At 54.5% G+C, this 13,545-nt stretch overlaps 1 protein-coding gene across 2 annotated transcripts in view; it reads right to left on the bottom strand.

The window, feature by feature from the left end:
- The window catches only part of SYN3 (synapsin III), a 410,509-nt gene that overhangs the window by 5,625 nt on the left and 391,339 nt on the right, over positions 1 to 13,545 (bottom strand). For both annotated transcript variants that reach the window (XM_034987637.1, XM_034987638.1), the window contains 3 exons: positions 9,084 to 9,186; positions 4,571 to 4,705; positions 3,606 to 3,693 (listed from right to left, as the gene is read on the bottom strand). In XM_034987637.1, the coding sequence (XP_034843528.1) occupies positions 3,606 to 3,693; positions 4,571 to 4,705; positions 9,084 to 9,186 (326 nt within the window). The remainder of the gene's footprint in view (positions 1 to 3,605; positions 3,694 to 4,570; positions 4,706 to 9,083; positions 9,187 to 13,545) is intronic.

Below are 13,545 nucleotides of genomic sequence, written 5' to 3'. Positions count from 1 at the left end.
CCCTCTCACTGCACAGAGCATGTGGGCCTTCACCAACAAGCAAAGGGGCATCATAAACTTGGGGACATTTTAGCCGCCCAGAAATGACTGAGTGGAACTCCAAGGCCCCAGGCAAGCAAGGTGCTCTCTCCTCATCCTCGAAGCCCGAGTGTCGGGGCTGCTGACTGAATTGCATTTTGCCCAAACAGATGGGGGCCTGCAGCACAGTTGTCCTCGCCTGGCTTTGTTGAGATCACTTCAGACAGGTGAGGAGACTGGGAGTTCAAAGGGGCTGGGGCCCGTCTCCGGGGCCCTTTCCTAACGCGGCTTCCGCTCATCTGCCCTCCCCGGGTCTTACTGAGCCCACTACACCCCCAGCCTAGGGCTGGGCAGCCTGGCATCGCGCTGCGGGTTAGGCATGATCCCCACAAATGTCCCCATTTTTCCAAAGAAGCTGAGTCCCAGACATACTGCGACTTGCTCGAGCTGTCACTTTTAATAAGGGGAGAGCCAACATTCAAACCTACATCTCTTTGACTCAAAAGCTCTGTTTCGTTTTCTCTTTTTTCCTTAAAAAACAAACAAACAAAAAACAACCCCCCGAAACTATGCCATGCAGGGCTGCCCTGAGTCCTCACATCTTTGTGCAAATGCAGAAAAGGTGCTCTCCTCCCGGGGTGGCCGCCCTGAGCCAGGTGCAAGAGGAGCTGGGCCGAGGCTTCAGCTGACCTTTGCCCTCCGACGTCATCCCAACCCGGACCTTTGCAGAGGGCACGACCTGCATGTCTGGCGGCACCAGGAGCCCCAGGTCTTAACTCCAGTCTCGCGTTAACTTGCTCTGCGGCCAGGAGTGAGTAAGTCACTTTTCTCGGGGTTTCTGGACTCTTGTCTGTAAAATGAGGCCCTCGGAGCAGACCCTCCACATCCCTCCCAGTGTGGACGTTCTTGGGAGCCCGGGCAGCACTTCCGACGCTGGACTGAATGGCAGCCAAGATTTAGCAAGTGATTGCACATGGCCTTGATTTGCTGTGCACCGCCCTCGTCGCTGTCTGTCCTGGTGGTTCGGAGGGCCCAGTGATCTCCAATCCAAACGCCGAAATAAATGAAGCAGGCAAGTGTCCAAAAAATCATGGCAGCCCAAGCAGACTGCTACTTTAAATTAAAAAAAAATTTTCCCTTGAGATACAAACATAGTTCGGAGAACTCTTTCCCTAAAGAGGTGCAAGCTAAAGGAAGTAAGGATCAACACTACATTGCTGTGAAGGTGACACTAGGGAGGGGCGGGGCCTGAGGCAAATGGCGGAGTCCTGCTGTCCTAGGGAGCCGCTGGGACTGTCAGAGGACACTTGCTGAGGAGGAACCCGAGCCCCTGGCTTCCAGAGCTTCTGCTCTATCCAGAGAACTTGAAATCGAGGTATTTGTGCCAAAGCTCCCGATTTCTAAATGCTGGCTTCCTCTTGTGTGTCTTAAACCCACTTCCGGTCAAAGAAAACCTCTGTTCTCTACTTTTATCTCAAGTCTTCCCGTCTCCTCCCCTACCCCGGGGCCAATAATATCTTGGAAAAATCTGGATCCTCATTCATTCATTTATTAACAATTTGTCGAATCCCTTAGACACCTGGGCTTCCTCAAGAGACACTCATTTCTTTCAGTGTCTTGGCAAAGCAAACAATTTAGTATTTTTAATTTCAGCACATACAAAAACCCATTAACTTATATATAGAAAGTATTTGCCTAAGCACCAGGATTGGTGCTAAAAAATTACGAGGTTCGTTAAAAGAAAACTTCACTTTTTATGGTGAGTTCAAACAAACAAGTTAATAATGTGATCCTGTTATTTTGGGAACTCAATGAAAGCATTGTTTTTTAATTAGCCTTGTTATTTTTAATCTGAATGTTAATTCAATGAGCATTTGCTTTAATTATCTTAATTGGTTTTAAATTAATTGTTTTTCAACTCACTAAAAAGTGTGTTTAGCCCCGTGTCCCTTAAAATAATATCTCTTTATCAAGCATGTCTGTACTCTGGGCCGGAGAGGAAACCAGAATACAGTAGTTCTCTGTTTTAAAAAGTGCTCGGTTCAAATGTGTTTTAAAAAAGTAAGTCCTGGGGCAGAGCGGGAAAGGAGAGGGCAGGGCAGGGCAGAGGCACAGCCAGGAGCCCGGCAGGGGGATGAATAAATCATTTTTGAACATTTATAATGATAGAATTACCTCTAGGCAGGAGGGTAGTGGAGCTGCTTTATTTCTAAGGACGGTTAACGGTAATGATCATTAAGAACAACATGGATATTTTAATTGTTAATAAGACACATGTTATTGTGTGTAAGTTTTTAACAGTGGAAGTTATATAGATAGTTATTCCTAGTAAACTGAGCTAGCACCTGGGTGATACCCCCGCGCCAGGCACCTTGCTGCCCATGGACAGCTCCCCATAACTACCCAGGGCAGCGGTTATATCCCTGGGGAGACCAAGCCTCGGAGAAACGACGAGACCTGCCTAAGACTTAAGAGTACTGAGATGAGGAGGAGGATTCAAAAACACGTCTATCTGCCTCACGAAGAATCCCGACGTCCATGCACACAGTTATGGAAGTTATGCAATCTCCCTTTTCTTGAATACTTTCTGCTTTTCTGAGAAGAGACGCAGACACAAGAAAGATGGACTGGGCCCTTTATCCGAGACCCGTGGAAGACGATGCCATTTAATGCCCAAGGCCGGATTGTCCCAAGAAACCATGAATATGTCACTTTAATCAAAGCAACTGGAAAGGCCACAGCGTGAGTCAAGCTTTTCCCTTCTGACAGGTTCTAAGGAGATTCTTAAGAAGATTGTCATGAAACCAGCCGGTGGGGCCTCTTGATGCAGAGCTGCACGGAAGCTCCAAGCTGGTGCTAGAGCAGGGGGCGCATCTGGAAGGTTCTGGCTGCGAGCGAGCTGAGCGAGGCGGCGGCATGCGGTGTCCCCCGCCAGGCCTGCGCGGGACAACACAGAGGTGGTGACGTTCCGTGAGAAAGTTAGTTATTGCCATGGCTCCCTCCTGTCATCACGAGTTTATCCGTTCTCTCCTAAGTGTCAGCATTTACACAGCAATGCTGGAATATTTTTTGAGGGAGAATTTCCATCGACGAAGTCTTATCAATGTTCTGTGTTTCTTTCTCTCTCTGTCTGGCTGCTTGGCTCATAAATCCATAATTAGGCACCACTAGTGGCTAAGAAACAAGACACCTTCTCAAAGATCTGAAAAGCCACACGTATAAACCTGCATTTTCTACTTGTGCCATGGCCACCTCTGGAAAAAGGACATACTGATGCTTTCACTGGGGAGTGCTTGGGAGACAAGAAAAATAAAGGGGGGGGGTAGATGAGAAAGTCCCTTGCCCGGTGCCTGGCACGGCGGAGGTGCTCAGCAGTCACCTGTCTCCCCGTCCTTCCTGCCTGAGTTGAAGGGGGTGACAGACATCACAGTCTCATCCATCCGGCCCACAGAGCAAATGCACATATTCTGTGGACACAGCACTGCGGCGGATTTTCCCAGAGTGCCTTCTGGAGAGCACCCATGGACCCCTCAGGGCATTTCAGCATCCTCCCTGTCTGCTTTCCCTTGGTGACCTGTGGCTCTTACCTTGTGTGGGTGGCCGTGACTGTGGCTGTCCAAGCAGAGGCCCCAGCTGGGCTGGCCCCGGGGATTTTGCTGGTTTAGCGTGTGCAGCCTAGAGCAGGAGAGGAAAGAAGCCTGTCGTGATTGCCACAGCCCTCCGCTTCCTGCGTGGGAAGGCAGGACTTAGATCTTGTTACCACGGAGGTAAGACGTATTACCTAAGGCGCACAGTTAGTGGGAGTACACGGTCATGAGTTTTTACATGCGTATCCATCTGTGTAGCCACCACCCGGATCAGGCCAGAGCATTCCAGGCGAGGAGGCTGCCCCACGCCCTTCCCAGCCAGCAACCCCTCAAGTATAACCATCATTCCGACAGCTACCATCATAGATTTGTTCTTGTGGGGGGCGGGGGGAGCAGGTTTTGAGACTTGCTTTTCCAGAAAGCTGAGTGCTAGCGAATTCTTTGGAGAACGATCTGGTAATCTGTGGTGAGCGCCGTGGAAGGGAGGAGCTATGTGGGAGCTTGTCGAGGTTGGGGGATGGAGAGACAGAAGGCACAATAGTCCCTATTGACTGGTGCCCTGGGAACACGCAAAGGGCACGCGTGCACGTACACACGCCCATGCGTGCATGCACACGGCCATACACACACACCCACACGCACCCGCTGCGCCCTGCTCGGGCCTAGGACGGAGGGCACAGAAGGGACAACTGACTTCTTACATTAATAATCTCTGCCTGCAAGTGCAGTCGAGACAAGGTTTTTCTATCTATGATGGAAGGAGGAAGGTCTCAGAGCCTCCCAAACTCCCCTGTCCGGAGCAGGGGTGCAAGCTCGCATGCCCAGCCTCCAGCGACACCCCATTCCCTTCTCCCCAGGCTGGTTCCATTCTAAGAGTATCTCCTTTGGATCCAGAGGCTCCCCAGTCCCAGACAGCCCAGCATTTCTCACGGGTACAAAGTCTCCTGTGCTCCCGAGAACCTTACCCAAGGCCTCAGGGGCGAGGGCACTGTGCCCCCTGGTATCAGGAGTTGGCTCATTTTGGAGACAACGAGGTCGGCCATCAGCTGTCTGTCCTCTTCCACGTGCTCTCCGATCAAGGGCATTGAGCTGTCCATCACCTGTGGGAGAGAAAGGAGGCCTGAGGGAACCCCTTGCCCGGTAGCCAGGCAGCCAGGCAACACGTCCTGGGAGGGCTGGCTCAGGGCTCAGGACAGAAGTGACCACTAGATGGTGATGTTCCCCCAGCAAACACCCAGCCCAGCGCCTCTCGCTGGGAATGACTCCCGCCGAGACACCCAGATCCCCGCAGTTCCGTTTAATCAACTCTCTGGATTTAGTTCAATTCAGCCTACATTTGTTGGGCTACAGAAATGTGACCAATAGCCAGGGAGCCTTTGCTGACCTTTTCTGCTCTTTTCTTTGGGGAGCCAGTCTCCGCCCCCTCCTTTCCCACCTTGGCTCCTGCCCAGGCATGGGGCCCACCTCCTGAACTTTGGCCCAAGGTCAAGGCTTTCCACAATGCCGGAAGCAGTGAAGGTGGGGGCTCAATTATGACCAAAAAATGACATGGGCTGGAGTTGACCCCGGGTTCGGAGAGAACAGGGATGAGGAAAGGCCTATTCTCAGGGGCTCTGGCAGAACATGTGCCTGGAGAGAAACATATTCCACAGGGAATGGCGTGCTTCTGAAGGAGGCGAAGTGCTTATATTGGGAGGGGTCCTGTGAGATCACATTTGCTCATCTCGCTCTTTTTGCAGATGGGGAAACTGAGGCCTAAAGATGGGAAGGGACTTGGCCAAAGTCGCGCGGGCCAACCATGCAGGTGATCTCCCCAGGCATGGGCAGCCGTGGAAGGACTGGAAGGGGAGTGAGGCCTAGGCAGGCACTCTCTCCCCTCCTCCACTGTGGGAGTCCGGGCCTGTTCATCCACCCGACGGCCGTCAAATGCACAGCCTTGTTTCCCCTTTTCCCAAGCTCTGGACTCACCAGGTTCTCTCTTCCGACCGGGTCCTTATCTATGTCCATTCCCTCCGCTCACTCTTCACTTAATTCCTTCTCATCCTTCCTGGAACACGAAGCTAAGCCCTTCTTCTCTGACCGAGCAACTTCTAACCAGCTGCTCATCTACACCCCTGCTGTCCTCACATTGGTTGTCCCATCAGAGAGCTTACCCACAGTGCTGACATCTCCTGTTTACCTGTGTCTCTCCAACCAGACCGTGAGTCCCTGAGGTCAGGGATGGGCCTGGAGTCCTGATCGACAGATATGCCCTCAGTAACTCCTACGATGGAGAAATGAAAGGTCCTTGCAATAAGTCCTGCTCATAATGATAAGGATACCAGTGTGTGCTGTGTTTTTAAGCACTTATTATGTGCCAGGCACTGTTCCAAGCACTGGGTGTGGATGATCTCGTACAAATCCCAGAACAGCTCTTGGAGGCAGGTGCTATTACCATCTTCATCATAATGATGAGGAACCTCAGCGTCAAACAAGTAGTAAGTTCAAGGACACATTGTCAGCAAGCCACCGTCCCTCCATTACTCACCGAGCACTGAACGGCTCTCTGTGGTGAAAACCAGGAACGGGAACCTGGAATCCAAGCCTATGTTCTGCTACAGACTCGCTGTGTGATCTTGGGCAGGTCACGTTTCCTCTGTGGGCCCTTGTTTCCCTCAACCGTAAATTGAGGGGTCTGGGCAGCTGTGAAGACCCTTCCAGGTGGGGCTTTTAGGGGTCTATTTGTCTAAAGCACCCACTCTGGTTGGGAGGCTGAAAAGCAAACTCAAGGATGTGAATGTTGATTCTAGCACGGTCCTGAGAACTCTCCTCGAATTGAGCTCCTTATGGGTTGGGCCAGAGTCCTTGGCATTCCAGATCTCAGTGCCGGCACACGGGCAGCCTCTTGGTCTATGTGGGCTGAACTGAGTTATAACTGTGGAGTCTGTCTGGATGGACACAGGCCTGTCCTTCCTCCGCCTGACCCTACCCATCATCTTCTCTTCCGGTTTCTGTTTCCTACACTCCCTGCTGTGGAAAACAGCCACAACAAAGGAACCTGAGGTCAGAGCATTTTGGAATCCCCCATGGTGGACAAAGCCAAAGGAAGTGGACATTCTGGTCTCCCCCAAGGAAACATTTTTCCAGTGAGCAATATCATTCCCTGGACAGGCCATGGAGGACAAGGTCAAGGGTCCTTCCCCTGAGTATTCTACTGTGAGGATCTTCACAAAACATGTCATACAAATTTTATGTTCTCACCACAGAGGTAGCTGAGGAAAACAGTATTTTTGGATTTCTTCTGCCTTTTTTTTTTTCCTGAGTGGGGAAAAATACCTATTATCTTCCTGGTAGCAAGCTCCCCATCTCCCTTGACCCTGCTGTAAACCCAAAAGCAAGGGAAACAACTCTGCAATGTTTCTGAGAGAAAAAACAATCTGAAAAGTCATCTTTTTTTTTTTTTTCCTGGAACATTTTGAGAAGTTGTTTTCTTGTTTTTTTAAAGTCCAAACCCACTAATTTTGCTTTTTTTTTTTTTAAATATAAGAGGTCTTTCATCCATGACCCTCTGAATGTCTGGAGGCAGGGAGCCTGGGCCCACGAGTCCAGGCTTTTATTTCCTCAGAACAAATGTTGAGAAAACTCAAATAGGCAGGCGTTCTCGGGGCAGAGAGAATGCAAGGGAGAAGGGGCTAAACTCACGGGAGGGAGGGGAAGGGGAGTCCAGGAGCCCTTCCTCCATGATCGCTGTCACCTCTCTGGATGGGAGCTCTAGGAGGAAGGGTCCCTGCCGCCATGGTCGCTGCTATATCCCCATCACCCGGCTGGGAGCCTGGTGCCCCGTGCAGGGGCTCGTTAGCCAAGGACGGATGACCGCGTGTGTGCCAAGCTGCGAGCTCGTGTCTGGTGGTCCCTGTGAGGAGATGCAGACGCAGGGGGGCCGGGGCGGTCTCAAGAGATGCAACGCCCCAGGCAGGAGGCCCTGGGTTCCCCCCGGTCCAAAGCTCCCAGGACATGCTCAGGAAGGCGGGAAACTCATGCCTCCAGGAGGCAGCCTGGCTCTGGCTCAGGAGCAAGTGTGCTTCTGACCCCTCCAATACCGCCTCGGAGAAGGGGTTCCTGGGTTGGGGGCGGTGCTTTCAGTTATGGTGGCAGCCAGTTTTCCAGAGCAGGATGGACTCTGCAAATACAAATGTAGCTCATCCTGGGAGTTTTCCGGCCTCTCTGCGGAGGGTAGAGGGACGGTGTCCATCCAAGGGTGGCCCCTCCCCGGGCAGGCTGCCGATGCCCTCCTGGTGTGGCTGGCAGCAAGCAGCAGGGCTCCCCCCCCCCCCCGGGGAGTCACCTGGCCCTGCCGCGCCGCGGGGCCCGGGGAGCGGCGAGGCACGCGGGCCTGGAGGACGAGCTGGCTCCTGGTCACCCAGCCATGTGCTTGCCATTAGCCGCCCGCAAGCCGGGGAGGGGGCGACCGCAGGGCTCTCCGTCACGTGTCTTGGCCTTGTGTCAGCACCACCCGTCCGCTGTGGCTTGAGAAGGCCTCGGAAGGGGAGCCCTGCAAGGGGCTGTGGGGGGTGTGACCTCGGAGATGTGTATTTGGGGAGAGAAGGGAGAACTCTGAGGCCAGAGGGGCATTTTCAGGGGAAAGCTGTGTGTGTGGGCAGGGGAGAGGGGTTGGGGTGCAGAGGAGGACTGTGGGACCAGGAGGGACGGTGGTGGGGGGCAGTCCTGGAGGAGAGAGGGAGACGGTGGGATTGGGAGAAGCACAGAGGGGAGTTGTGGGGGGAGAGGGGGACTGTAGGAGCGGGAGAGGACAGAGTCCTGGAGGAGACAGGAGGACTGTGGGGTCGGGGGAGCACTGACAGGAAGTCAGCGGGGGAAGAAGAGTGTGGGATTAGAGGTATGGCCTGGAGGACGGCAGGGGACTGTGGGCCCGGGAGAGGCATGGGCTGCAGGAGGGTTGTGGAGAGACTCTCTTACAATTCTATTTCCCTCCATCTTTCCTTCCATTCACACCCCTGCAGTGCTGCGTTCCCTGGGTTCAGTGTCCTCCATGACTTGTTTTTCATCCTCTTTCCCCACCACACCCCATGTCCGTCTCGGTCACAGCTCTGTCCCCAGAGCCACACCCATGCCTAGGCCTGGGGAGCCCCTAAGGACAAGTGTGTTGAACGGAGAGAGGATGGAACTTCTGCGTGGTGACTAGGGACACGTGCCCTGTTTACACACGTGGACACAGAAAATTTCAGAGGCCCAATGGCACACAGTCTTGCTGACTCGTGGCCTGATGCACTCCCCCTGCCCTTAGGCCCAGGGGTCGTCAAACTTCATGTCCGGAGCTCAGAGGCTCGAGATGCTGCCGAGGGAGGGGATGGGGAGCTGTGTGAGGCCGGTGGGTGAGAAGCTCTGGGAGCCTCATGTGCCCAGGCCCCGGGCTGGGACAGAGCCGAGCACGCTGGAGCCCACACGTGGGCCCTGTCCGTCCTGCACGCCCGCCCTCACCTCAATGATGTAATCTCTGCCATCCTTGCCGTGGACGGCCTTGACAGCGCAGACGTCCAGGCCGCCAAACATTTCTGAGCAGCTATCCACCCACAGCCTGTACCTGCACAGACCGATAGACAGACAGACAGTGAGCATCGGGGGAGGGAGCAGGTAGGGGGAGCAGAGGGGGAGAGAGAGAGAGGTGGAGACAGATTGAGAGACAGGGACAAACAGGCCGCAGGACAGATAGTGCCATGCGCATGCATTCAGAGATGGAGAGCGGTGGTCAGAAATAACAAGAGACAGAGATGCAGCGAGAAAGACAGACAGACGGAGACAACAGAGAAGCAGTGGGAGAGACAGACGGGCATACGAAGGCAGAGACACAAATGGACAGAGAGAGAGACGGAGAAAGGAGAGGGACTAGAAAGGGAGCCAGGAAGCAATAGAGAGAGAGAGAGAGAGAGAGAGAGAGAGGAAGGATGAGGGGGAGAAGGAATGAGGGGTGGGAGAAATCTCTGAGACCCCGGCCCCGGCCCCCCAGGACCCAGCTGGCTCTGTGGCAGTGGGGAGCTTGTCCCCATCCGGAGCCGTCCTGGACACCCTGCCCCTCCTGCGGTCCTTTTCCCTTGGGAAAGCTGCTTGAAGGGCTCAGAAATCCCTCCCAGGCCGCCCTTGGAGACTCGGCGACCATGCTGACCATGCTAGATGAGAGCCTGAGGGAGACAAAGGCTGCATTCTGCCCTGAGCCTGGGGCAGGCAGGCGGGGGAGCCTGGCAGGCTGCTCCCCCAGCCCGGGCCTGGCCCTCTGGACCCAGTGCTTATGTTCCCTTTCCAGCCACTTGAGAGCTGCAAGGTCAGTTTGCTTTGCAGGGGAAAGATTTCAGCGCTGGACTCTGACCCTTGCAACAAGGAGATGGTTGTATCTGGAGAAGTCTTCCCGGGCCTGCACTTGGCTTCCCTCGTGGTGGCTGGATTTGGGAGTCACAGGGGACTTTGTGTCAATATTCCCGTTTCTCTCCTCACTCTCCAGGGTCACTCGGGGCACGCCTGCTCTGAGATCTATTTGTGTCTCTGAGCCATAAGGCCTGGAATGAGGAGAGATCATGGCCGGCATGCTCTTAGAACTAACTTTCTCATCTTAATGGCCAAGGCCCACTGAGGCCCAGAGAGGGAGAGTGGCTTGGCCAGGTCACACAGCAGGGCAGTAATAGAGCCAGGATTACACAGATCTCCTGGTCCCTCGCTCAGTTTTTTCATTCAACTGTAGCAAGGAGCATGCGAGATCACAGAAGGAAAAGGAAGGATGACAACTCACAACTTTTCAGCTCCTGATAGGTACCAGGCCTTCTGTGGGGGTTGACCCTTCCTTCTCTAACCCCCACCACAACTCTGTCAGGAAGGCTGAACCCATATTTCTGATGAGGAGACTGAGGCTCAGAGACCTTAATCAGCCACAGTGCTGGCTTCCAAACCTAGATTCTGTCTGATTCCGCAGTCCAAGCAAGCCACGCTTCTTTTTTTAAAATTTATTTGCGAGAGAGAGAATGAGAGACAGAGAGCATGAGAGGGAGGAGGGTCAGAGGGAGAAGCAGACTCCCTGCCGAGCAGGGAGCCCGATGCGGACTGGATCCTGGGACTCCAGGATCATGACCTGAGCCGAAGGCAGTCGCTCAACCGACTGAGCCACCCAGGCGCCCGCAAGCCACCCTTCTTGTCAGCTGGGACACACTGCAGCCTGTTCTCCCTCAGCACGGGAGACCAGTGACCTGGAGTCTTGCTATTCATTTCCTCAATAATTTTGGGGAAGCCTCTTCTTGAAGCCCAACACTCAGATTTGGGGGCCCTGCCCTATGTCCGAATACTCTCTGTACTTTAAAGCTTCCCATGGGATTCTCACGTGCAGCCACAGTTGAGGACGACCTTCGGTCCTCAGAGCTCCAAGAGCCCCCCGGGCTCTCTGACCAGGGTCCCTGTATTTGGCCTCAGTGGCTGGCCGGTGAGGCCCCTTCAGTTTAGGAAGACCTGTGCTCTGAGACAACCCCTAAATCGGGTTTCTTCTCAATGGAAGGTGGAAGTCTGGACCAAGACCCAGAGAGAACTGGTTTCTAGAGGCTATTTTCCAATGATGAACTTCCAGAATACCTACTGGCTGCATCCCATGGGCCATAGCCCCCCCACCCCTTCCCAGGGTTAAGGAAGGGGCTTCATGGGTGGGGCAGTGTGGGAGAGACTGGAGAACATGGGTCCATGGTCCCCTCCAGCCGGGTGGGACTAGCACCAGCCAAGCCACATTGTCAGTTTTGCCGAGGAGGGATCAGGCTACCTGGCAAACAGGTAAGCCAGGTGGAAGGAGGAGCTGGGGCCCGTTTATGGGCCCCCAGAGACTCCCCCCGTGGAGGTGGCATTGGGAAGCTCTGTCCCAGGCTTTGCGAGCACTGCCCATGACTCTACAGAAGCGGAAGTGAATCCCAGGCCTAAGCGGACGCGTGCCTGAGGTCGGCCCTTGCGGGAATGGCCCACGTGACCTGGAACTGTGCAGAGCAGGGGATACGGTGGCCTGCTGGGGCCATCTGTGAGCAGCTCATGAGGCTTCACAGAAGGCTGGGCTCCCATTCTGGAAAGGCCATGGAGAAAGGACCACGATGTCCTGTGGATGCTCACTGGGGGAAGGAAATGACTGCCCGACCAGATGATTCGGGTGGGCAAGGTCACGAGCACACCCCTCGCTGAGACGAGCTGGCACAGGCGGGCTCCCAGAGCGAGGGCCGCAGCTGACCCCTGGGGCTGACAGGAAGGAGAGGCAGCCCCTCCTTGTGGTGCCTGCTACTGGGGGAGCTACCGAGCCTCCGTCTCCCGATCAGCCTCTGGCTGATCACCTCCAATTAACAGCTGCAGCAGTTCACAAGGGTTATTTAACTTGCCCCTGGTAACCTAGCCTGGAAGGGACAGGACCACTCGCTTTCGCTCACCTCCTGCTTCTCTGAGCCCCCGAGCCATCAGTTCCAGGAAGGGAGACACCATGTCCGTCTTGTTTGCCACCGTTTCCCCAGGGCCTCGCTCAACACCTGGCTCCCAGCTCATGCTCAACAGATGACCGACAAGAAAATGAAGGAATGCCTCCCAACTCCTACTCATTCTTTTTTTTTTTTTTTTTTAAGATTTTATTTATTTATTTGAGAGAAAGAATGAGAGACAGAGAGCACGAGAGGGAAGAGGGTCAGAGGGAGAAGCAGAGCCCCAGCTGAGAAGGGAGCCCGATGCGGGACTCGATCCCGGGACTCCAGGGTCATGACCTGAGCTGAAGGCAGTTGCTCAACCAACTGAGCCTCCCAGGCGCCCAACTCCTACTCATTCTTTACAAGGGGACTGCAGCACCACCTCCTTCAGGAAGCCTTCCCTGACCTCACCCCTTGCTAGTCTCACTGGCTGCCCCTTCTCTGGGCTCCCTCTGCAAGCACCCACAGCTTACTGCCACCCCAACATACCACACTCAGTGTCCAACGTTGACCGCGGAGCCCGGAGTGGACCTCTGTAGATTGATTTCCCCTCCTGTCCTTCCTGATGTTCCATGGCGTCAGAGCCCACCCCGTCTCCCTCTGTCGCTGCTGCCACAGTGCCTGGTCCCACCGCAATCTCCAGGGGTGGACAGGTGACATGGGCCCCGGCAATTGCACAGGAGCCGCTCCGAGGCCGTAGTGATCGGCTCACGGATGGTCATGTGACCCAAGGCAGGCCACTCCGCGAAGAAGGCTCACTTCCAGTCTCTGGTTGAGATGGTTGGGAAGGAGTTTTGTCCTGCGGGCCTTGACACCATCAGGAGGGAAACCTGGAGCCGCTATGCGCCCCCCGATGAGCGCGCTGGCCGGAAGGAAGCCACCGCAGAAGCAAGCTGAACTGAGGTGTGTGGGGATGAGCCCTAAACTTACCTAGAGCTGCACCTCTGGAGTGTTCATCGCCACAAGCCAACTGACCCCCTCTTGTCTCTGACCAATGAGATTTGTGTTCTGACGCCCCAATGGACACAGAGTCTCTGAAGGGAAGGGCTGGATCTTTTCATCTTGATTCCTTTGGTGCTTGGCACAACATGGCATGCAGTCGGCACTCAATGAATGTTCACCCAACAGATCTTTCTGACCCCAAAGCCCACGCGCTATCCACTCTCGTTGCTTGCCTGCACGCAGAGGTCACAGGGCCGCAGGAAAGAATGTGTGTGCCCTGCTGGCCCTGGGAGCAGGTGACTGGCCCTCCTTCAGGTGAGGAGAGCTCCCAGCAGTGCTTAAAGGAAGAAAGACCTGAGGGACCTTTAGCCAGAGTGCACATACCACATTCATGATTCAGTGGAAATAACCTCTTCCTCCTGACACTGAGCTGGCAAAAGAAGTTGGAGAGAGGAATGGACATTCCAGGAGCCCTGGTGCCCTAATATGGATGCTTTCGTGTACCTGTCAGAGCACAGAAGGGACTGGTGAGGACTCCC

This window comes from Mirounga leonina, unplaced genomic scaffold, assembly GCF_011800145.1.
Source record: "Mirounga leonina isolate KUSES-001 unplaced genomic scaffold, KU_Mleo_1.0 Mir_418, whole genome shotgun sequence".
In the NCBI taxonomy this organism is placed as follows: domain Eukaryota; kingdom Metazoa; phylum Chordata; class Mammalia; order Carnivora; family Phocidae; genus Mirounga; species Mirounga leonina.
This window is presented reverse-complemented; position numbering and strand designations above follow the sequence as displayed.